Below are 26055 nucleotides of genomic sequence, written 5' to 3' on the forward strand. Positions count from 1 at the left end.
CCCACCTCCTCCAATCAAGGGCCAGATGGTCCATTAATGAGGCTCCCTTCCCATTTTGAAGTGAGAATTATGAATAATAATTCTATAATAAGGGGGCCCCCAATCACTTTTTGTCGCCCAGGGCCCAGCAAATCCTAGGGCGTCCCTGGATGCAATTATTTATGAATGGATTTGCCAGCCAAGGAAAGCATCCCCCAAAATTGTTAAACATCACAGCTATGGCGCACCCTGGATAGGGCTTGTGTTGCAGCCAGTGCTAGAACATGTAGCTGATTAAAAATGGTGGCCAGACTGCTTCAAAGCGCTTCCAGCTTTGCCATATGTAAGGGGGTTCTGGAAGACCTAAAGGCATGTTGCGGAGGATCACTCACTGTGATGGAGCCGGGATTGGAACTCTGGTGGTGGCACGTCGGACTAATCAGTAGCGCCCTTTAAACCTCGGATCGCCTGTTCATTGACTTCTGCTGCCACACAGCGCACACCCGGGGCACCCTCCCTCGCGAAGGGGAGGGGGTCCTTCCCAACGCAGTGATTTCCCTCCAGTGCACGGTAGGTGTGCCTGGGAGGGCCGTGACCAGGCAGGAGGTCGATCAAATTACAGACACAAGTTCCTCCCTTCGCGAGAGGCAGGGGAGGAGACCAGGCAGAGGGCGAGTGCGGCTCCTGTACCTGCAGCAGCCTGTCACCTCAGCCGGCACTATTGCCCAAGAGCCCCGTGCTTACCAGTAAACCTCAGGAGCGAGCAACACCCGAGCGACAGAACCCGCGCTGCCCGGCTCTCCTGTCACTGAAGCCAGGGTCTTCCGTGAGGTGTTCCTGTAACGCGCCTTACGAGCCCAGGCGTTTCTAGGAGCTAGGTGCAGGGATCCTCGCAGCTTGTGGGCACGGGCATAGGCGGCTGCTCGCCGCGCCAGTCTAGGTGTAGTCTCGAGTTGGGAAGGTACCCCCTCAAGCCAGTTGGCCCCTCTGGCCCTTGGAGGGCCGAAAACTCTTTCTTTCCCTTACAGAGGCAGCTCGGCTCCGGCGTTCCCTGGAAGCCAATGGGAGCCAGTGGCTCTCAGTCCCAGTTCAACTCTTCAGTGCCTGGAATGGAAATGAGGCCACCTGGACCTTGAAGGGTGTATTGAGCACTGATGCCCTTGCAGGGTCGTTTGCCAGCTACACTGCTTTGGGGGCAGTTCGGCTGTGAGGTTCTTAGAGGGCCACTTGGGCTATGAGGCATTTTAAGTACCAGTTCGGTATGAAGACTTTTGATGCTCAGTTGCTGTCTGAGATATTTAGATATTTAGATAGTTAGTTGGGGACTAAGGCATTTTAAGGGCCAGTTAAGCTCTGGTACCTTTTGAGGACCAATCCGCCACAGAGGTCCTTTAAGGACAAGTTAGGCTCTGGGAACTTAGCAAGACCGGTTGTGTTCCATATTCGTTGGAGGGTTAGTTGGTTTTCATGGCCATCAAGGGCATTCAACTTTGTGGTCCTAGAATGGCCAGTTGAATTCTGTGACCCTCAGGGAGCCAATTCAGTTCTCCAAACCTCAGGGGGGTCAGTTAAATAGTTTGATTTTCAGAATGTGAGTTGGGTTTCGGATCTTGATGGATTTGTTCTGGGAGGCCAAGTTGATTTCAGTGGGTTTTGGAGGGCTAGTTGTACTCTCCCTTTCTTGGATGCAGAGTTGGACAGTTAGACTTTCCAGTCTTTGGTAATTCTTAAGTCCTTGATGGGACTTGGGTCTTGCGCTCTTGGAGGGAGAGTTAGGCTTTGCGGCCCATGGAGATTGAGGGAAGTTCTCTGCTGTTCAGACGATCACCTCAGTTTTTCACTCTCTGGACCAATCGATAACATCTACAGTCTTTCAAGGACCCTGGGGGTCCCTAGACTTCCGAAATTCAGCTGAGTTCTCTGGTCTTTGGATTTATATGGCTTTGGCGCGCCCGTTGAATTCTTCACTCTTCGAAGGAGAAGTCAATTTCCAAGATCCTTGGAGAGCCATTTAAGTGCTTTGAGGAGTGCCACTTGGGTTCCCTTTTCAAGTACTTGCAATTCGCTGGACCCTTTTGGGTCAGGTGGGTTTTGGGATCCAGTTGGTGCCCGTGGAGCGTGGGATCTAGACCTCCATGTGACTGGGATGCCTCTAATGTGGTCAGAGCTCCTCTGTGACTGATCTGCCAAAGCTTACCCAACGAGGACACAAGGGTGCCCAGGCGCTGCCAGGATGGAGAGCATCAACAACAGCCTGAAGAAGAAGGCAACCGAGAGGCACCATCGGGCAGAGGTGATGATCACTGGCGAGCAGCTCAGGTAGGGGGGTGATTGATGCGGGCGTGCAAGTACTGCGTACGGGCAAGTGAGCACAAATACCCAGAGAGCCTCCCAAACTAAAATGTATATGCATCAACAGCAGGAGGGTGGGGGCTGACGGGCTAGCAGCCCCCTTGGGAGAATGATGGGGCAGGTGTGTTTAATGCACGTGGACACATACCTGTTGGGGTTTGTGCGCTTTATAAATGTATAAAAACATAAAATAAATGAACATACATAGAAAGTTTTAAGCATTTTTGTAATTGGTTTTTCAATTTGTATTTAGTGTTTGCAAAAATTACTTTTAGTTGAACAAATAAATATATATTGATTAATTGACAGTCGCACAAAAAGTGCACCGTTGCACAATGCAGGGCAGAAGTGATGATCACTGGTGGGGGGATGGTAGAGGTATGCGGGCTTGCGACTAGTGCACAGGGCAAGGGAGCTCAAATACACGCAGCCACACAAAGTGCAATGTATAATTATGCTCCATGGGGGTCAAGTAGGAGAAGGCTGGCGCAGTGTGCTTGCTACTACCGGTTTCTACGATATATGTGGGGACATACACATATACACAATCACACTAGCTGAGTTGTACCAACATGTACAGTGAGACATTGCAGGGTGGAAGTGATGATTACAGGTGAGTAGCTTAGATAAGTGTCAAGGGGCTTGCTACTACTGTGTTTACATACATAGGTGGAGATACTCGCACGCACTGTAGACAGTCACTCAAACTACACGCTACTCCCACAGGGCAGATGACAAGCCAGCACAGGGTAGAATCCATGCCCAGCAGTGAGACGCTCAGGTTGCAAGAGAAAGCTGGGCGTGCCACAGCGAAACACGTGGCTATTAACAGACACGTGCACAGCCCATAACCTCCTATAAGTGTGTATGCATTTAGAAATGCGGACGAACATGCACACAAACACCCACACAGTGTCACAAACATGAGACTAAAACACTCCATGCTGAACAACCTCTCCACTCCTAAACGCCACCATGACACCAAAACACTCCATGCTGAGCAACCTCTCCACTCCTCAACGCCACCATGACACTAAAACACTCCGTGCAGAACAAACTCTCCACTCCTCAATGGCATGCCACCATGAAACTAAATCACCCCATGCTGAACATCCTCTCCACTCCTCAACGCCACCATGAGACTAAAACACTCCATGCTGAACAACCTCGCCACTCCTCAACGCCACCATGACACTAAAACACCCCATGCTGAGCAACCTCTCCACTCCTCAACGCCACCATGACACTAAAACACCCCATGCTGAGCAACCTCTCCACTCCTCAATGCCACCATGACACTAAAACACTCCATGCTGAACACCCTCTCCACTCCTCAAGGCCACCATGACACTAAAACACTCCATGCTGAGCAACCTCTCCACTCCTCAGTGCCACTATGACACTAAAACACTCCACGTTGGACAACCCCTCCACTCCTCAACAGAACCATGACACTAAAACACTCCATGCTAAGCAACCTCCCCCCTCCTCAACGCCACCATGACATTGAAACACTCCATGTTGAACAACCTCTCAGCTCTCAACGCAACCATGACACTGAAACACTCCATGCTGAAAAACCTATCTGCACCACCATAAAACTAAAACACCCCATGCTAAACAACCTCTCCACTCCTCAACGCCACCATGACACTAAAACACTCCATTTTGAACAACATCTCCACTCCTCAACGCCACCATGACACTAAAACACTCCATGCTGAACAACCTCTCCGCTCTCAATGCTTCCATGACACTAAAACACTCCAGGCTGAACAACCTCTCCACTCCTCAATGGCATGCCACCATGACACTAAAACACTCAATGCTGAACAACCTCTCCACTCCTCAACGCCACCATGACACTGAAACACTCCATGCTGAAAAACCTCTCCGCGCCACCATGACACTAAAACACTTCATGTTGAACAACCTCTCCACTCCTCAAAGCCACCATGACACTAAAACACCCCATGCTAAACAACCTCTCCACTCCTCAATGCCACCATGACACTAAAACACTCCATGCTGAACACCCTCTCCACTCCTCAAGGCCACCATGACACTAAAACACTCCATGCTGAGCAACCTCTCCACTCCTCAGTGCCACCATGACACTAAAACACTCCACGTTGGACAACCCATCCACTCCTCAACACAACCATGACACTAAAACACTCCATGCTAAGCAACCTCCCCCCTCCTCAACGCCACCATGACATTGAAACATTCCATGTTGAACAACCTCTCAGCTCTCAACGCCACCATGACACTGAAACACTCCATGCTGAAAAACCTATCTGCACCACCATAAAACTAAAACACCCCATGCTAAACAACCTCTCCACTCCTCAACGCCACCATGACACTAAAACACTCCATTTTGAACAACATCTCCACTCCTCAACGCCACCATGACACTAAAACACTCCATGCTGAACAACCTCTCCGCTCTCAATGCTTCCATGACACTAAAACACTCCAGGCTGAACAACCTCTCCACTCCTCAATGGCATGCCACCATGACACTAAAACACTCAATGCTGAACAACCTCTCCACTCCTCAACGCCACCATGACACTGAAACACTCCATGCTGAAAAACCTCTCCGCGCCACCATGACACTAAAACACTTCATGTTGAACAACCTCTCCACTCCTCAAAGCCACCATGACACTAAAACACCCCATGCTAAACAACCTCTCCACTCCTCAATGCCACCATGACACTAAAACACTTCATGTTGAACAACCTCTCCACTTGTCAATGCCACCATGTCACTAAAGTCTGGGGTTTTCCGCTCTCAGTGCAGCAATACTGTGGCACAACTACTGTGTTGTCTTCCCTCTATACCTACTTACCCACCTAAGAACCAAGTGGCCATTAAGAGCCATTCTACATTTATTTATTTATTTAGCATATGTAGAGTGCACCTAACCCATGGGTATTTGGGCGCTGTAGATACAGGGTAAGACAATTTACAAATGTTACCAGAGGCCACATGCGATGCAGTCATGCAATTTGCAAGTGAACAATTTGCAAATGTACAATATGTACAGATTGCAGTATACAACATACAGTATGAAAGTACTCAGTGCCAGGTACAGTCATGCAAGCTAAATATGACATTTGCAGTGTGGTGGTAGATGCAGAGGTGGGAATACTACCGATTCAGTGAGAGGAGCCAAAACCGTAAGATGACATGGAAGACTCACAGGCAGACAACAACTCTTGCAGAAATTCCCGCTGGCACAAAAAGAAGGCACTAAACGCCTACAGTAGAAGAGTGTGTCTACAACAAGGTGCAGAGGAGCAGTCGCTCATGCAAAGACCACGCCTCTGTTACGTTTATTCATGATGTTTGCTGTTGGCTTTCAATACAACATGGGTGTTTTCCACGGAGAGCGGAAGATACGCCGAGATGCAGAGCCTAGCATGTACATAGATGCCTACACGCACAGTACACACACCGACACATTGACTTCAGCATGTGTAAACACAGGGCACACAGCTTTCCCACAGATCCACATACTGCTGCAAAGTCCCAAACAAAGCACCTATGCACACAAGCACGCACAAGATACACAAGCCTGCCCTACCATGCACTGGAGTTCCAGATTCACACACACATTGTCTAGCGTCACAGACACACTGACCCTGACTCACAAAAGCGTTTTGCAATGGTGCAATTCCACTGAAAAACTCTGTGTACATCTGGCCCGTACTGTTTAAGAGGAGCGGCCTGATTGACAGATCGTTTCCCAATGGGATTGCTCCATTATAGAACGCGTCTGTCAATCAGGCCCACAGTCTCTTGTGCACACAGTCGCTACAGTGGGACTAGGTGTTCCCATAGTGTCTCCACATCACCAGAACACCCCCCAGCCTCCCCTGCCTCCCCTGCCTCGGAGTATGTGCACTACACACCCTACAGAAAGTTAATAGTGATGAAGCCAAGTGCAATTCACACAATAAGTCAGCGATTAACAAATCTGCTCATCAAAAGCTCAGGCCATGCCAGGTTCTCAGGAAAACCACTACCTCTGTAAATAATCCCCATTTAGCTTCACCTATTCAGATGGATTGTGCGTGGATGTACTGAAAACCTGGGGTGAATTCTGCTCTTGTAGAATGGAGCTGGAGCAACTTGGCATAGAGCAAGTTGTGAATGAGGGCTGATATTATGAATGATGGGGTTGGATAGCACTGTCTAGGCAGAATAAGACCCCCAAAGACTGCCAATCATGATGCATAGTCAAAACACTACATTACAATACAGTAGGAGGAACTAATTCATATATCACCTGTTTCCCTCCTTTCATTTTCAGGCATTCGATATTTCTTAGGTTACGTTGTATTATGAAATGTTAAATGACACTAACATCCAACTGGGGCAACAAAGTGCTTAGCAGCAGGCATTGAATGTCACTATTTGAAAATGAGGATCAGTGTATATTTATGACTGTGCAGGTTTGGACAGTGTTGGGAAAGATTTCTCTTTTGGCAACTTTCCTTCCATATTCTATGGACCCCAAACCTTTTGCTTATGTTTTTAATCTGCTGTGACTTTTTACAGGGAAGTGAAGCCTTCAGCATCACCCAGTGGCCTTTTGCTCATTTTGTCACCAGTAAACTGACACGTCCTTCAGACTGTCAGTACTGGGAAACTATGCTTTCCTTTTTGTCTTTTTACCTTTTATCTTTTCGGTAACTTTTTGACAGTGCACACAACAATTTTACAATGCCTTGCAGTGGGGATACTTTTGTATCACCCTAGTCGTTTACGCTTGGAATTTATGGTTACTTTTGTAAGTGCCTAAAGACAAGCCCGTGGCAGCAGATACAATTTTACAATTTTTGCATTATTTCTAGTGTACACACTGGAGTTAAATGCATATAGCTACTAAACGTGGCTAGCGCCCTAAAAATACCGTGCCACGAGATATTCACTTGTTCTTTGGCCATATTGTAGTTCGGCCTTCTTCCTGCCACCCAGGTCAGAAAAGCCCATATAAGGTTGTGCACATGCCCAGGAAAGTAGCTGCTTTCACATCCTAGTGATACCTTTGTGTGTGCATGGCCCAGGAGCGGGTGGAACTGCCTGGTCCCACTTCTCATCTGTGGTGCCTGAAAGTCTAGGTGTGTGGCAGGAGTGAAGCCCACAGAGGTCCCTGATTGGACCACTGCTGGCTGTTTGAAAGGGGCAGATCCTTACCATTAGTGGGCTTGGACTTGCTTGCAGCCAGGATTTAGGATAAGCAGAGGACTCCTGCAGCCATTTCTGCAGATCATCGTTGGAACCAAATATCATGTGTAGTTGAGCAGTCAACTGATGATCTGTGGTGACTTGAAGAGGCCCAGCATTCCTTCCTACGTTTCGCCTATTGAAGCTCCGCTGGACTACCTGATCTGCGAAGACCCTGAGCAGTGCTTCAACGGTTGGACTGATGGGACCAACCAGTCTCAAAGCCTTCTCAAGGATCCAGCCATCCTGAGCCTTCGGAAATGTGTCCTTGGACCACCTGCTGGACTGACCAGCTGCCCAGTGGGCTACCTTGCAAGAACCGTCGTTCTGCGTTTTCGACTGGAACTTTGGTAGTTGCCAGCTTGTGATACAATGTGCCTTCCTGCAAAATGTCATCCTCCCAGCTTCAAGGAATCGTGCTCTGGAAGGTCTTTTTCAACCGCGGCTGGAGGGACGCCTGCTGTTGTCTGTGTGCGGTGATCATCGCTGGAACTCGTCTTTCCCCATCTGCTGAAGTGTCCTGAAAAGGTCTGCATCGGTGTCTTCTGTATTTCTCCTTCGCAAAGGGTTGCACTCTTCTCCCGCAACTGACTGCGAGTATCGTTGCACCCGTAGCTCCTGGGCACCTCTTACTGGAACCAACAGCGGGAAAACCTACCCCGATCGAACCATCCTCATTTCACCCATCTAGTCATCTGGGAAAATCAGAGTCAAGAAGGTAAGTAATCGCAACACATTCATCTCCCCTGTACTCCTTAGAATAAACCTTATAATGAACTTTGGTTATTCCATTCCATCGCTTTTTGATCATTGCGTCTAAAAGGTCCTGTACCTGAAATATAGGACCATCCTTTTACTTACTAGTATCTTTGTTGTATACCTCTCTGGAACATTTCACCAACATAAGAACTCTTCCTACAGCCGACCCTTTTCCTAAGACAAAGGCTTTTTTACTTTTGGGCACAAGTACCCCACTCATCGTAGGAATTGGACTTATAAAGTTAGGGTATATTTTTATGACTTGGTTCCATTCTAATGCATCACTACTTAACTTCTTATTTTTAAATAAGTTATTGAATGCATTTTTTATCGACTGTATATATGTTTCATAATTGAGTGTTGTGTAATATTATCACCTGCTTGGTTCATTTCCTAGTGTGTGTTTTGGGCCTAGAATAAATATAGTACTTTTGTACTTACCTGTCTAAATTGAATTTTTGTGTGCTTCACTGTGTGGGCTCAATGTAGACCCCTGACAACACGCACTCTCCTGAAAATAGCCTTGACCACTATCCAGGCGTGGCTTGATTGGATTTGGCTAACCTCCCAGAGTTCCCGCGTTCTCTATAACTAGGGTGTCCTCCTATAAATCTGTCCAACAGGCCAGATTCCAGAAATTCATCTTAACAGGCAATACGCAGGTGCTCAAGTTTTGAGTTGGATTATTGCAATTGTAATTAGTTATTTATAACACACTTTATACCCAGAGGTTTCTAAGCGCGGACCCGGGGATCAAACCTGTATTGCTCCACATCGTCTTGTTTCCAGGAGAGTGATTTTCCCCTGAGCTATCCTCCCGAGACTATTCCAAGGTATGCCCCATTAAGGTTACCAGGTGACTGCTATCACCATGCACCAGTTCTGCACTTGCATTTCCCCATCATTTACATTCTGGAAGTTGGAATATCTGGCCAGTTCAATTGAGTAAAATTGAGTAACATAGACACATTGCAGTGCTTTCAGGTCCACTGATCAGCAGAGTTTGAGCTCCTAAATGGTGACAATTGACACCAGTCTTCCTGTGATGGCACCAAGGGACTGTTGGGCAGGTCTTGGTACAAGTCTTTTAGTCCAGCAGAGACAGAAACTCCACAAAGCCCTCCTAAAAGGGGATTTTTCCCAGAAACAGTGCAATGACGGTGGCAAAGCTGCCATTTATATGGAAATGGGTCGATGTGGCTTGTGTGCTTCTACATACATCTACCCTTACAAATGTAGACACTCTTTAGCTCCATGGTGGGCACCATCAATGGTTTCAGGTCATATATCTGATTCCACGTAATAATGTCCCCTCAAAAATATCTCCATGCAAAGAAATCGCCGAAAATGCCAGTTTTATGTGAGAACATTATTACATGGAACCAGCTCCCCCTCTCCCTATATATATATGGTCACCTATATAATGTCCCCCTCTCCCTATATATATGGTCACCTATATAATGTCCCCCTCCCCCTATATATATGGTCCCCTATATAATGTCACCACTATCTTTTCCCGGCGACATTATATACAGCGACCATATATTTAGGGATGTTATTACCTGATACCATATATCTCAGTGACAACTTTCCCTGTTGCCAAAATGGCCACAGAGAGCCTTCCTACAAAAGGGCTCTGTTCATGTGTGTCCGCTTCTTTGGTGCTTACTTCAGAGAGCACCCCTCCCCTAGTCTCTGGAATGGCTTCCTATCTCGAAAATTATGGAGGTTCACCGGTTCTCCTGGACAGAGGGCAGGCTCTGAACTTAGGGTCCTATCCTTGTTGCTCAGAGCTACTGGGTATTTTTAGCAAAAGGGGAATACATGCACAGGTTGAAAGGCCAGTGAACCATACATAGTGAGTCTCAGGTCAGGGGCTTGTCTGGGGGCAAGTTAAATCCATCATAATTCCATATCTACTCCTGTTCTCCTTTCTGAATCTCTCGAGCATGGCTTCTGCTCGTTTAGCCAATCAGAAAATGTAGGATCCAGGCTCTAACCACCAGTAGAAGCCTGCATCCCATGCTTCTCTTGGTTCTCCCCACTGTTTCCAGCTCTCTAGCCAATGAACATGCTTGGAATGGAGACTCTACATGAGTAAAGGCTGTGTTTGAAGCTTCCCTTTGTGACGTGGACACACTGAGTACTGCACCCAGAGGCATGGCCAAGAGCTGTTCCAGGACCACTAACGTGGGCAGCACCCACCAATCAATAGGGCCCTCTGGCGTGGGCTTTAATGCTTCAATGTTTCTTGCTGCCTCTGATATTGTAGACCCACAGTGCATTGCTCTTTGGCTCTGCACCAGAAGTGAACTTCCAGAGATGGCTACGATGTGGCCCATGTAGCTTTTTAACAAAAATGGTCTATTGTATTCACATTATATGGTAGAAGGACTTTTTGTTTATTTTGTAAAGCCACCATAATAGTGATGGCGTCTGTTATTAAGGTATTAAGGTCATCCGTCTGGCGCATTAGGTGCCTGTCTGGACTGCATGCCACGATGACGTAGCAAAATGCTCTTGGTAAAACAAGCATTAACATCTTCACCCTTGTCCTTGCGTGTAAGCCATGAAACTCCGGAGTGCCTTAGTGTATGGAACCCTTCACATGGCAACTGCACCGTGGTGGAGCACAGCAGATCCCGGGGCACTTGTATTGATTACAGGTCTTGTTATGGCTGGGTAGAGCCAACTGTTTCAGCTTTACATCACACAGTGGGTGCAGGGGACAGTGCAACACTGCATGCCAGTGCTGATTTAGCCTTACACGTTGTGGGCGGTAGCTTGGCACCTTGAGTAGAATTGAGTTATAGGGCTACCTATTGTATGGTATTGTATTTGGTTATTTATATAGCGCTCTTTCTCCATTTGTATGGCCGCAATGCGGTTTGTGGTTGGAACGCCCTCGGTGACCGTAGTCAATGTGCTGGAGTTTCTGAGAGTTTTAGATTAGGTGATGCGTGTGTGCTTTTGTTTCCGGTATAAGACTTAGATGGCTGGCTAGGCTCAACTAAGCAGCCTAAAGAGATCAGGCACGTGGGTGGGCGCTGTTGGAGGTTTGCAATAGAGTGCTATTGTTGAAAAAGAGTCGATGTGTGGCCAGCTATACTGAATTTCTTTTCGTTGGCAGTCGCTGTATGCTAGTGGCAGAGGTGTTGAGGTACGTCAAGTGTTTCAGTTTGAACGGCTATATGCGCTGCTAGTCGGGATGAGCATAGCAATAGCTGCATTCTATGTGCATGAATGATTGGCCGTGCCTGCAGCCTGCGTCCACAGACGTGGTGTAATGTATACATACTGTAGGCTTCAATGTTCTTCGGCTACGGCGATCTTTGTCCAGTGCGGACAAGCAGATGTAGAAAGCAGATATGGATGTTGTTCGGGTACAGCGATCTTTGTCCAGTGCTGACAAGCCGATGTAATAGGCAGATATGGAGATATGGCCCGGGTTTCACCATGCAGCAGGTTTCATAATAGGCAGATATGGGGAAACACACCTAGGTTTGAGAGTCCTGTATAGTGGGAGAAGGCCTAGGTTTTACAATACAGTAGGTTTCACAGTATGATAGGCAGATATAGGCAACACTCCTAGATTTGAGAGTCCTGTATAGTGGGAGAGAGGCCTAGGTTTCTCAATATAGTAGTTTCACCGTGTAATGGGCAGATATGGGGAACGCACCTAGATTTGAGAGTCCTGTATAGTGGGAGAGAGGCCTATGTTTCACAATACAGTAGGTTTTTACAGTATGATAGACAGATATAGGCAACACTCCTAGATTTGAGAGTCCTGTGTAGTGGGAGAGAGGCCTATGTTTCACAATACAGTAGGTTTACAGTATAATAGGCAGATATGGGGAACACACCTAGATTTGAGAGTCCTGTATAGTGGGAGAGAGGCATAGGTTTCACAATACAGTAGGTTCACAGTATAATAGGCAGATATGGGAAAATACACACAGATTTCTTCTTATATTCGCTTGTTGTCTTTGCTATTTGACCCCTGCTGCATCACCCCAAACTTCCGTCGTCCCTGGCGGTCGCCTCACTCCCCTGACCTGTGCATTTGCTCCTATACGCTTAGAGTCAAGAAGACAGGCCGCAGTGCCAGGGAGGATCCTGCCAGACTGCGCCTCGTGGGCCAGGGGAGCGTTCTGCTTCCGGAACAAGTTGGACCGGTTCAGTCCCAGGCGAGCACTCTCTTCTCATGGGATCCTAAGAGACACTGCCTAAGCGCAGCTGTGTTTTTCCACTTCACAATACTTTTAAATCGGCCCACGGTCGGGCAGGGTGTATTTTCTTCCTTTGTAATGAGTGATAATAACACAGCATTTAAACAGAGCTCACTGTTACAGACATGCAGCGTCAAAGCACTTTAAACAACGTATGTTATGACACGACTCCATTGCTTCATCCTCTCCCATCAGTACACAATCCGCGCAGGCTGAGCCCTCCCAGGCCTGGCCTTTCCCGCACTTGATCCAGGAAGACATGCCATTGGAATAATCTGCCATGGACCATGCCAAGCAGTGCCCGGGCATCCGACATCTGCAAAGGTGACAGAATGCAGCTGCGTGTGTGGAAACGCATGACCAGGGTGAGACCTAAATCAGCAGTTTCCTAGAAGTGGGCTTTTGTAGCAGGGAATTCCAGGGGATGTAGTCCTGGTTACCTTCAATTGAGCCAACTTGATTGGACACTTCATGCTGCTAATGAAGTGGAAGGGGGCCCAGGGTTGGACAAGTGGTGTTCCGGTGACATGGATACTTCTCTTGTCAGTTATCTACGGCTTCTAGGACGTGAAAGGGTTAATGGTAAGGCACTGTGTGTGTTGCCCTCAGGGCCCACTAGGCCGCTCAACCCTCTTTCTGGCCAAAGCTGCTACCAGCACCCAGCCCTCGCGGACACTCGAGCTCTATGCTTAGCTGCCACGTGGGCTAATATTTTTTGTATATTGTTTTTATTTATTTACAATTTACTAATGTGCGAACCGCACCCAGTGGCGTCAAAAGAAATTAGTATTAGGGGCGGGGGTGGGGGGAATGGGTGGTAGACCAGGGGGCACAAATACACCAAAGAGGGAGGGGGGCGGGGGGTACATCAAATACGGGCCAACAAGCCAAACTGCTTTAAGTATGCCTAAAGCTTAACCAAACAGGTTAAAGTAGGTTTAAGAAATAAATGTTTTGCACCAAGTTGATATACATCCTAAAATGTTAACCCACGTTCAGCAGTTGCAAAAAATGCCCTAGACACTCAGCAAGAGACTGCGTTCTTTTAACATAAGCAGACATTACTCACATCAAAGCTTTAAACAAGCAACCGTTTGGGCTTTTGTGTAGGCATGGGAAAGGCACTTGCCAGGCACAGCCTTACTGGTAGCAGAGACAAAATGGTGCAAGTACCTCCTCATCTAATAGAAGTCCCTGGCAAAAGCTTAAAACGTTCGTACAAGACAAAAATGTTTGCTTTGCCAATGCTTGTTTTTTAAAAAGACTTAAAAAATCGAGTGGCTGAAGGCAGACCTGGTAAGACATTTTTAAAACACCAGTAGCGTGCTTACAGCTCCAATTAAGTCATTAACTTGCAGAAGACTGCTTTGAACTAAAACTGCCAGGCATTTTGAATGTAAAGCCTGATGGTAAGGCTTGATTGGCCATGGGCAGGCAATTGGTGGGCACATAGCCAAACAACACCTACAGACTCTGTGTCCCTCCTCATATGTCATTCCGCCCGATCTGTGCTCCAATGCAATAGTTTCGGCTTAGAGATGTTGCAATCAACACCTAACAGCCTAAACTAAAAATGTTTACTTAAAGGTGGTATTAGGCAGAAGACATCATCACTTCCAGCCCAGCTTTCAATAATAGCCAGTCAAAAAGAGTCAGTTTACCAAAAGAGATTTCACTCATACCACAGTCTCAAATGATAGTCAAGGACAGTCTGTTTAATAGATGAAATATCACCGAAAGGCGCTGTGGACAAGGGGGAAAGGAGGCAACTGCTCGCTTGGTTCTTTAGCAATGGTTGCAGGAATCTCACTTTGTCCCCATAGAATTGTTTACATTTTCTGACTCAACATCCCAGTGGCGGCTGGTGAATTTTTTTATTGGAGGGGCATACATATTTTCCCCAAATATGCCAGAGCTGCCGAGAGTAGCGAGGGAGCCACAACAAATCGTGAGGCTGGTGAAGGAGTGGTTCCCTCCTTTATATTATTTCCTATAATGGCTTAAAATTATGCTGCTGCCCAGAATATATGCCAGTATAAAAACCATTTTAGGGCTGGCTGTCAAGGACTGAACTTGGAGAATCAATGAACTGTGTCTGTAACAGGAGGAAGCTAGGTAAAGAAGACAGGAGGTAAGAGCCAACTGAAAGAGTAAAGGTGTGCTGCTCTGCAGAGTGGAGGATGGCAGTGCAGCAAATAGTGGAGGCTCAAAGCACTGAAGAGCAGAGCAAGACTGGAAGGGTTACTGAATTAAGTAAGGAAGGCAGAGGTAGAAGGAGAGACTAAGTGTTGAAAGGAGAAGCAGGCAGCACTGAAATTGTGGAGCGCTGAAAGATGAAACAAGGAAGCAGGTAGAACAGCGCTTCTGAATGGGAGGAGACTGGGGAAGGCAGCAAGGGAGGATGCAGGAGCGAACGACCCAAAGAAGGAAAGCACGGGAAGGCAGAAGGAACTATGGCAAGGAAAGGCACTATCTAGAAACTAGTGTCGGGGCAACAATACCTGAAGTTATGACTCAAAGATCCCTGGTAATCCTGCCCTAATATCGGCAAAGTTGCCAAAGCATTTCCGGGAAACATAAACGAAGCGCAGGGGCTCCACGACATCATATTTGGAAAGGGCGTTGCGGCCTTCTACGGCCAACATATTGACTGTGACAACTCTTCCAGCATTGTCATAGTGACCATTGTGGTCCTGTGCTGTAGCGGTGCATGACAAATGGCTAAAGTGGCTGCCCCAAAATGCCAGTCTAGCCACAGCTACATAATAACAATTATCATGCTTGCTTTATCAAAGATGCCTAATGCAAAATGTCATGCCACAATAAGAAATGGCTAGACTGGCTGCATTAAAATGCCAGTCCAGCTTTAGCAACATAATAACATGTATCATGTTTGCTTTATCATATGTGGGCAGCAAAATAATGCCATGCCTGCCGCCTAAGTCTCCAGCACCTTGCAATTTTGTGTGCATGCAAAGTGCTGGGGGCCCCAAGGGGCAGGCATGGTATTTTTGTTACTGGGCATCTCTGATAGATCGTATTACTTTTTGCAATTCCTTATAAAAAACAAGTGCTATAAAATGTGTTCGGACTAGGAGGATGGGTTGGGATGGTGACTTGGTTATATTCAGGGCAGGGGTGTGGGAATTTCTGCTTGTGTAGTGAAAATCAAAAGTTTGCACCCATGAACCCACAATTTAATTTCTTAATAACTGCTGTCAGCAGAACAGACGTATTTCTTTGTGATTAAGCAGTTTCACAGGCACATAACAGTTTTAGGAATATATCCTGTGATAAAACACAAAGGAAAGGGCATACAATTCCCAGAGGATGTGTGTGGTAGTCCAACAAAAAAAAAAAACACATTTTAAAGGAAACAAGTGAATGCAAGTTTAAGCAGCATTTTTCAATTTGGAAATGTCATCTTTTGGTTTTTCTATGCAAGTTTAAGATGCACGTGGAAAACAAAAGTGTGCCCAGCATATAGGAAGTCTGCTTTTAACAGTGATGGTCCCACCCCAGTGATATTCATGGCCCATTGATTCCCGTGGTGGAAGGCAGGAAGAAAGAACACAGGTAGAGCAAATATGGCCTGCAAACGCGCGGATGACGACTGGGCAAAGGAATACCTTTAAGCCTCCTGGAAAGTGTTCTTTTGCCGGGGAAGGTTGTAGGCCACCAATTGGGGGGCGGGGGGAAAGCAGCAAAGGAACACCGACTGACCAGTTGACACTACTATTGCTCACCATACTAACGGTCTTCCAACAAATCCTAGTCACAGGTGCCTATACTACAGGCCGGCAAACTTTGACAATGATTAATTCAGCGCTCCTTATACATGACACTAAACTAACGCCCTGCTTGCCTCCACTTAAATCTGGTCCACAATCAACAGCCATTAATCATACCAAACCCCTGTTAACGTCATTGTCCGAAATAAAATTTGACCAACTGCACTCTAGATGCGACCTGAATAGTTCTACACAAGGTGCCCTTACAACAATTACCCCTATAACCACCTCTAATATACCTTGCCCATTATGCACAAGAAACAAAAGACTCTGTGCTAGACTGCCATGTCTCTATGAGCCACGAATTAGTAGCGTAACAATTCTGTGCCCTCACTTTAACAAAAACACCTCCCAGGTCAAACCTCTTCACAGACAAAACAATGTTGCCACTTCTAACACCCAGAATCCTAAAACTAATAATCACTTCAAGACTAAAATAAGCCGGTCTAAACCTATGAACGTCCAGGATCCTAAACAGTCCACTAATATCACAGGCAACCAAATAAATGCCAGATCCCTAGTGGCACATGCCACTGAAATAGCAGACCTGATCTCAATGGACGACCTTGACTTCCTAGCGGTCACAGAGTCATGGCTACATGCAGCAGCTGGTCCAGCTCTCTCTTTAGCAGTCCCTGAAAATTACCAAATTCTTAGAGCAGACAGAGTTCACGCCAGAGGAGGGGGCATTGCCCCCATCGCCAAATCAAACCTGGCCATGAGATTAGTACCTTCACCATTAATTAAATCCTGTGAAATTCTTATAGCCAAAGTACTTATCTCCAACTCATGTACATTAACCATCTACCTAGTATATAGACCTCTGGGACCGATTGGCACCTCTGAGGAGGATATCTCTAGCATTCTATCGGACAACACCAAAGATTCCTCACAAGTATTACTGCTGGGAGACTTCAATCTTGGGCTCAATTATCCCACTGACAAACATGCTCACACAGTATCCAACATACTTTCAGACAAAGGACTCACTCAAAGTGTGACTCAGCCCACTCACGTCAAAGGTAGGACACTAGACTGGGTGGCTGACCTGAACTGTGAAATGTCTATCACTTCGATAACTCCCCAACCTTGGACTGATCACTTACTGACTGCATTCACCATAGCAATAAATAGTCAAGTATCCAAAATCAATGCTATGGCACCACCTCTCACTACGAGGAATAAAAGAAATATCACTTTGGATAAGATATTACCTCATATCCTCCCTCCCTTGAACTCACTCCTGAGTGCCTCGGACCCTGACCCTCCAGTTGACGCCTACAACAGTACTATGTCTGAAGCTCTAGACATCGTCGCTCCTCTCAAAATGCGCAAAAGTAAACCGAGGGCTCACTTGAACGCCTGGTTTACACCACAACTAAAAGAAAAAAGAAAATTGGAAGCTACATGGCAACACTTCCCATTTGAAGAAAACAAGACTAACCTGATCAACTTTGCCGACAACTATAAAAAAAGAAACAATCCGTACAAAAAAAGAGACGTACAATGAAAGGATTACCAAAGCAAGTTCCAATACCAAGGAATTATTCATGATCCTACGAGAAATGGAAGCTCCAATCCCACCTACTGACAACATTGTAAAGGACAAACTTTGGTGCTCGAACATACAGAACGCCTTATCGAACAAAATTGCCTTATTTCAAAACAGGATAGCTGACAAGAAATCCACCTTCCCTAACTGTGACATGCAATTCACAATACCAAAACAATGGACTAATACTCCAGATCAATTCAGATTCTCTAGAGTCTCCATTTCGGAAGTCGAAAAAATGATTGCCTCTGTGAAACTTCAAGGTGCCAGGGCTGCAACTGCCCTGCCCAGATAATTAAAGATGCAGCCAGAGATTTGGCGCCATTTATTTCCAAACTCATCAATGCCTCCTTCTCGTCAAATACTGTTCCAAGTAACCTAAAAGAGTCATGGGTCTTACCCTTGCTAAAAAAGTAAACCCTGGACCCCACTATCCCGAATAATTGCAGGCCGATTACAACACGCCTTTCCTACTCAAAATACTTGATAAAGTAGCGTATCTTCAAATACAGAAGTATCTTGAAACTAACCATCTTTTAGGTGCCCGCCAATCAGGTTTCAGGCTACAACATGGCACGGAAACGGCACCAATCGACTTAAAAACCCAAATTGATGAGCTTAAGGACAAAGGGAAAACCGCTTTGCTTCTCCTCCTTGACTTGTCTGCCGCCTTTGACTTGGTGGAACATGAAGTTTTATGCATACACCTTGCCTCCGCAGTGCACTTTTCCAAGGACGCGGACCCTATCCCGATAACTTGTGGCATACCGCAAGGCTCCTGCGTCTCGCCAACAATGTACAATACATTTACAGAGCCTCTGTTTGACAATTTGGACAGTCTGTGTATCACCTACACCAACTATGCAGATGACACCCAGATCCTTGTAAATAAAATGTACCTACCCATTCAGGCATGTATGGCAGCCCATGGCCTATGCATGAATGATGACAAAACCGAGCTCTTGATTCTTTGAACTGTCGCCAACCTGAAAAAATATTGATGGGAACATAATTAAGGTTGTAAGGGAAGTGAAAAACCTTAGGGTTTTATATTGACTCTACATTAACCTTGAGTAAACAAGTAAATTCTAAGTCATCGGCAACAGCATATACTTGCAAATTAACCTGTGGCTGCAGGCCATTCCTATCTAAAGCAAGCTGCATCACCCTAGCTAACGCCCTCATACTCTCGAAATTGGACTACTGCAATGCCCTATTCATAGGTGCAATTAAGTACATTCTGAATAAAATTCAAAATTTGCAGAATAATGCACTCAGAACTGCTTTAAGTATTCCAAATAGAGAGTATATATCAGAGCTAAGGAGACAAAATCACTTGCTTTCCATCAATGACAGAATCCTACTTAAAACAGTCTTCCTCACATTCAAATGCCTTTGCAATGCCACACCACCCTATCTACCTGAGAGAATGGTCAGGAAACGTACCTCTCGCTCTACCAGATCTGCTAACTCCTTCTGTCTTGTCATATCCAGATTCCAGTTAAAAATATCTGGAGGAAGTAGCTTCCCTGTCAAGGCTGCTCAGACTTGGAACGCTCTCCCACTCTCCCTTAGAGTGGAACAATCCTTCCTCAGCTTCAGACGCAATACCTTAAACTGGTTGAGAACTAATGACAATTAACTTTGCTGCACTCCACTAATGTATACTGTATCTTGCAATATGAATATAATTTTGTTGATAAGAGCCGCCCGATGTATCTTTGTGTTCACCATTCTTGTATGTATCACTATTTTCCTCTACTGCTGCCCTTGACTTGTTCCCCCTTTACTCTTACACTGTACTCTGTAACATAAGCCTAAAGTAAACTTGTAACCTTTGCGCCCAGTTACCTAAGGGTTTGGTGCGCCATACAAATAAAGAAGAAAGAAAGAAAGAAACAAACAAATAAGCAAATAGTGCAGAACATAATAGAGTAAAAGTGCAGGAAATATGTATCAGGGGAAAAAAGCACCCTAATTAGGAAACAACTAGGTTTTCAATAGCCTGCAAAATCAGAATAAGGAAGAGCTAGGCATAGGTGAGGAGGGAGAGAATTGCAAAAAGGAGGAGCACCACTCAGAAAGACTGGCTATGGATATTGAGTGGCAAGAAGTCCTTATTTCTGGTTATTCTAGAGCTCTCTGGTATCTGTACTCGGTCAGCTACTTAAGAAAACTGGGCAAGGCTTAAAACACCAGCTTAAATCGGATCCGCTGTGATTCCTTTGGCCAGCCCTGGGTTGCTTTGTCCAACAAAGCACAGACCTACAATTGGTAAAATTAATATAAAAGCACCAACATTCAAGAATCTTAAAAAGAAACAGATTTGAAACTCAGCATTGTTTCAATGTGACTACGATTGCATGGGACTGCTCAGGTGCTATTTATAAGGCGGTTTGCATTTTTTATCCTACCATTATTGAAAGTCCAGAAAAGGGGTGGGGTGAGGGTACACTCTCTGCTTAAGTCCCCACCTTTTGCAAGTGTATCCCCCTGGTGTGGTGCCAAAGCAGAGACATCTCTGCTTCAGGAAATGCCTAAAAACTTTCGGGTTTGAACAGCAGTCTACCTCTACCTGGTTAATAGCTCTGTGCTCGTGTAACCAGTGCCAAAAGGCCAGTGTTAGTGAAAGAGCACCACATGAAATGCCACACATAGTAAGAACACTTATTTTTTATTATCCTTAAAAGAACAAACAGCTGAGCAGGTGCCACTGGAATTCAAACGTTTGAAATGCAGGTTGTAACAGATTTCTGCAGCAGGTGCAACATTCATAAATAAGCAATGTAGAATAGAGATGCTACCAGACTCTGTTGCATTCAGTGCCTGTTTCTGAGCCCAACTGTAGTGCGGAAAGTCCACATTGTACCCACCAGTTTCCAGCTCCATAATTCTGAGGTGGGTGGAAATATTTGAGGGGAAATGACATGCTTTCCAGCAGCAAAAGATGCTTAAATGTATCGTTCAGATAGAAACATAAGCACTAGTGGCACTGCGAGCCTAAAAGACCACCATCTTTCTACTTTCAGAACGTTTTCTTCACCTTTTGTTAAACTAGAAAAGTGGTGCTGCAGTCTAAGGGGGTCAATCCGAGTTTGGAAGTAGCCATGGTGCTATGGTGCTATTAGCACCATGGCTGCCTCCAAACCCGGGTCCAGTGTCTCTGAATGGGGATTTACCAGGTCATTTCAACCTTGGAGGACCTGGTAAGTCAGAAAACCATTCACCATTCCCATTTGAGCCCTTATAGGGCTCAATGGGAATGGGAAAGGAGCTAATAACGTGCCCACAAATTGCAGGCCTGTTATTAGCTCCAAGGTCCCCAGCTAAGAACGGCTGGTCAGACCAGCCGTTCCTGGTGGGACCCGCTAAGGGACCTCGGAATAGGGCAGTAAGGGGTTACCGGCACCGGCATCCTTAGCGGTGCAGGTAACCCCTTACCGTCCAACTTGGAATGACCCCCTAAGAAATTCTATTTTTATAAAGGGAAAAAGTGTGCAGAAGAGTTTAATGGCACCTCACAGGTGCCGTATTTTCACTCCTCTTTTTGCCGTGCTTACTCTCACAGAGCCTGCCCTGATTTTCTCATGGTTGCTAAGGCTTTTGTCAAGCAGTAAATCAGGCACATGCTAAAGTCGTGGCTTTGATGCCAGACCACCAAATTATCAGACATAGATGAACACTTTCCTATTTTTGCGTGCACCTCAGAATCATGCCCTGAGTCACTTACAAAATAGACCCTATCCTTTACACTCCATACAAACCACACCTTTATTCCATTTCCAACCAGACTCCAACATCATTCCACGGTGGCCTCTAGAATGACTAGATTAATGTCTAAACCACTACAAGAATGAGTGTTGTATCTCCCAGGTGGATATGTGCGGATCCCATTAGACCCGAAGGTGCTTCCTGGGTGGAGCAGTGGGGTCTGCCTTAGGACTTGCAGGATTTACGACTTGGGCCAAAATACCTTCAACGCTCTCTTCCTAAATATCTTCCTTCTCGAGCTTTTCGCTCATCCGCCTCCAACTCCCTCAGGGTCAGCCGCTTCTCCAAGCAACGAGTTGGGGGTAGATCTCTCTCCGCAGCAGGCTCCTCCCTGTGGAACAGCCTTCTGGCCTCCCTGAAACTTGAGGAAAACCATCTCCGGTTCCGGAAGCACCTCAAAACCTTCTTCTTTGACTCTGCTTTCTCTCCCCCTCTCCCCTGCTAAAATTACTGAAACTGCACTGAATCTGCAACTGGGCCACTCACCGATCTTGGTCCTTGGCCCAGCCACTCTCCCCTGCACTGCCTCCCTGGCAACCCCTGCACTGCGGGACTGTCTCTGTATCCCTACAGCCCCCCCGTCCCAGCACTTGTCTGCACTTACCTTGCACTTGCCAGCAGCTGCCCCTTAGTATTTATCTTGTTGTTCTACTAACCCTGTACTGCACTTTCCCATCTCCCTTCCCCCTTGCACTTTTCCCTTCCCCTCTACCCTTGCGCGATCTGAATGACACCTGGCCTAGTAGGATCGTTGACTGTCTCCCCTTGTTCCCCCCCCCGCCTCGTCGCGCCTTGAAACTCTTGTGTATAAGCACGTTATAAATGCCATATCATATCATCATATCATATTCAGTTGAGTTTTCTTGGCTTTGTTATTGGGTTCCAGGCCTGTCAGCATAGTGCAGTTTGCAGGCATTTTCTGAATAGTGGATGATGTAATGTGGTTCCATCTCTGACTCTCCATGCCTCAGTCAAGTCTGCCTTCTGCCCTGCATTTCTGAACACCAATTGCTCGCTTCCTCTCCCCTTCCCTCTCGCTTCTCCTTGACCCAGAGATGAAGGCAGTGTTCTAGGTGGCCAATGATTGCACATGCATCTGCTATCAATGGGTAGGTTGCTAGCCATTGAGATTGAGAGGTAGGGTGGGCGCCGCTTTGTCTTTATACTAATTCAATAATGTTGCTTGTTTTTTTCTTTTTTTCTTATATTTGGGAGCTCATCCTTTATGGGTTATCAGAACATCTACAAAAAAGACATGGACAATTTCCATCTCAAGATGAGCTCACTCGCACTCCCCTGGTCGGGTTTCAAACAAAATTGTAGTTAGTTGTTTCTTATGTAGTTATATTTGAAATCATTAATACACATTTCTATTTATGATTTTCAGTCTCCTTGTTTATTCCTGACCAATCAGTGTTTTGAAATTATAGCCTATGCATTTCGGACATCTGTCCATCATCAGGGCTTTTAACACTATTCATAATCATAAAATCAGTGACAATCCCGTCATTATGATGCATTCCCAATTATTCACCATTCAGTGAGATCCGTAAAAAGATAAAGTATCATCACATACCCAATTGTAGTTGTAATCCAAAATGGAATGCCACGAAAAGATGCAAAAAAATAAAAACGAATATACATTATGGAAAATTGTTGTTATACATTGTGAATATTTAAATCGTATAATTATATAGGTCTCTACCTGTAGGTCTTCTACTTCCTAGAGATTGTATACATCTCTGCTGTATGGATCTCTGAGCAGCCCATATTAGCAGCTCCTGTTCAGTAAATACATAAATAACCTTATATAATTCCCCTCCGAATCTAATCTTTTTCTTTTAAGGTCGCATCATATTATCCCTCAGGATCATCGTTCTTACCTTACGTAGAATATTGCTGTGCGGGCAGGCCGGCTGCACAAAAGGAGCAGCCGCTGTATGTAATGGCGTACTTATACACTAATCGCTTGCGCGCATGCGCGCAGTGTTTCACTCATTCTTCTCATATTCTAATCTTCAATTACTTGTTCCAATACTCACAAGAGAGTTACTTCCTATTTTCTTGGGTTTACATGCATCACATAACTTACAGATTGGTCTCCATACATTCTTAGTTTGACACTTTTTATCTCACATCTAGAATCAATTTATACCAGTTAGAAATTAATGTTGGCTACGTAACATTGTATCAATTTGTAACATTGAATCAATTTATACCAGTTAGAAATGAATGTTGGCTACGTAACATTGCATACATTTATGTGCATTCCCGTTCATATTGTAATGTTCAGTAGAGGGTCTTCACATTTGGCAGTGGAACCACTGCCTTACGTCCCACAGGGAGCTCCCTGCGGGACACAATGTGTACCCTCTCTTAGTATCCAGTGTTCTACCACTTCATCTATATTTACTGAAATTCACAAAAAGCACATAAAGTTCACTTCCTCATTTATACCCCCCGGTCTCAGGGAGTCAAGTCGATCGATCCAAAATGATTCTCGTTGGTTCAACCTTCTCCCTACATCTTCATGTGTGTTACGTTGTTGGATAGCCTCGGGAACCTGTATCCTCATCTGGCTAATGTTGTGCTTCATTGAATTCCAATGTCTTGCCACTGCTGAATTCACATTATTGTTCCGAATGCATGATCTATGCTCGTTCCATCGTAGATTACCAGGTCTTTTCGATTGCCCTACATAATAAATGCCGCATGGGCATTTGATCGCGTAAATTATGTTTGGTGTATCACATGTTGCATATCCTCTTAATTTGATCTTTTCACCCGTACGGGGGTGGTCTACACTATCTCCCTTTGTTATGAAGTTGCAGTTACTGCAGTGTAGGCACGGGTATGTCCCTTTCCTTATGGTCTCAATCGTTTTCTTCCTGGGTCTTGATTTCACCAGCCTGTCTCTTAGATTTGCACTCCTTTTGTAAGCGAAAGTATGCAATTCTCTGAACAAATGTTCAACTCTCATGTCGCTTGACAATGTACTCCAGTTTTTCTTAATCACACTCTTAATCTTATTGCTCTGTGTCGAGTAACATGAAACATAGACTATATTCGGTTCTTTCTTCTCTTTCCTGGTGTTGGTATGTGTGGGTTTCTGTAAGCGCTCTTTTGCTGCCTTTATCTCCGAGGATTTATATCCTCTGGCTTCAAATATTTCTCCCATTTTTTTAATCTCTGTTTCACACACCATTTGATCATTCACAATCTTCTTTACTCTCATCATCTGGCTGAAAGGTAGATTCCTAATTAGACTCGGTTGATGGAAACTAAGGCGATGGAGAAGGTTATTGCGATCCGTCTCTTTTCTGTAAATGTTGGTTTGAAAACTGTTGTTTTGGATTTGTATCGATACGTCCAAAAAATGTATTTGAGTTTTTGAAGTTTCCTGTGTGAATTGTATACGCTGATCTATGCTGTTAAGATATATAAAGAAATCATTGAGAGATTCCTCTGGACCGATCCAGATCCCTAAAATGTTGTCGATGAACCTGACCCACATTGAAATGTAATTTCTCCATACTTCATGCTCTAGGGCAGGATCCTTTTCGAATTTATGCATGAAAGTATTTGCATATGTGGGGGCCATTGATGCCCCCATAGCTGTACCGGATGTTTGGATGAAGAATTTGTTTCTGTACTGAAAGTAAGAATTTTCAGAAATGAATTGAAGTAGTACTAGAATAAATTCCTTGATTGCCTTTAAATCTCCCTCTTTAAGGAGTAACCATTCTATTGCTTCCAAGCCCAAGTTATGTGGGATTGACATATAAAGGCTCTTCACATCGATGGTAAACATGAATCGACTGTGTATTTGTTCTTACCCAATCTTTCCAGAAAGTGTGTGGTGTCCTTAATGTAGGTATCTGTTTTTTGTATTAAAGGTTGCAAAAATTGATCTATGTACTGCCCTAATGGTTGTAATATGCTGTCTATGCCAGAAACAATGGGTCTCCCTGGTGGTTTGATCAAACTCTTGTGTATTTTAGGCAGTGTGTAAAAGTTCGGTATTCTAGGGTGTCTATTAGTAAGAAAGGATCTTGTTTTTTCACTTATCCAACCTAGTCCCTCTGCTTTCTCCAGTAGTTCTTCTAAGTTCTTCAATATTTCGCTTGTGGGGTCATTGTCCAATTCTGAGTATACATCAGTGTTATTGAGTTGGTCCATGCATTCGTTATGATAATCTTGACTGTTCATAATGACAAGTGCTCCCCCTTTATCCGCTGGATGTATAGTTATATCTTCATCTCCATACAAACCTTTCAGGAGGTTGAATTCATTTGGTTTCAAATTTCCATACGTTTGAATGAAACTTTTTTCAAATCTTTCAGTACTTGTCTGTGAAAAATGTCTATAGATAGAACA

At 45.2% G+C, this 26055-nt stretch overlaps 1 protein-coding gene across 2 annotated transcripts in view; it reads left to right on the forward strand.

Annotated features, from left to right (window-relative positions):
- Positions 1-650: 650 nt before the first annotated feature.
- Positions 651-26055, forward strand: part of LOC138580340 (DEP domain-containing mTOR-interacting protein-like) — a 313232-nt gene continuing 287827 nt past the window's right edge. Inside the window, exon 1 of one of the 2 annotated variants that reach the window (XM_069650799.1) lies at positions 651-2298. In XM_069650799.1, coding sequence (XP_069506900.1) covers positions 2213-2298 — 86 coding nt within the window. In that variant the 5' untranslated portion in view covers positions 651-2212. The remainder of the gene's footprint in view (positions 2299-26055) is intronic. The other variant, XM_069650800.1, reaches the window with a different exon arrangement.

Source organism: Ambystoma mexicanum, chromosome 3p (genome assembly GCF_040938575.1).
Source record: "Ambystoma mexicanum isolate Mex_15411 chromosome 3p, UKY_AmexF1_1, whole genome shotgun sequence".
Taxonomy (NCBI): Eukaryota; Metazoa; Chordata; class Amphibia; order Caudata; family Ambystomatidae; genus Ambystoma; species Ambystoma mexicanum.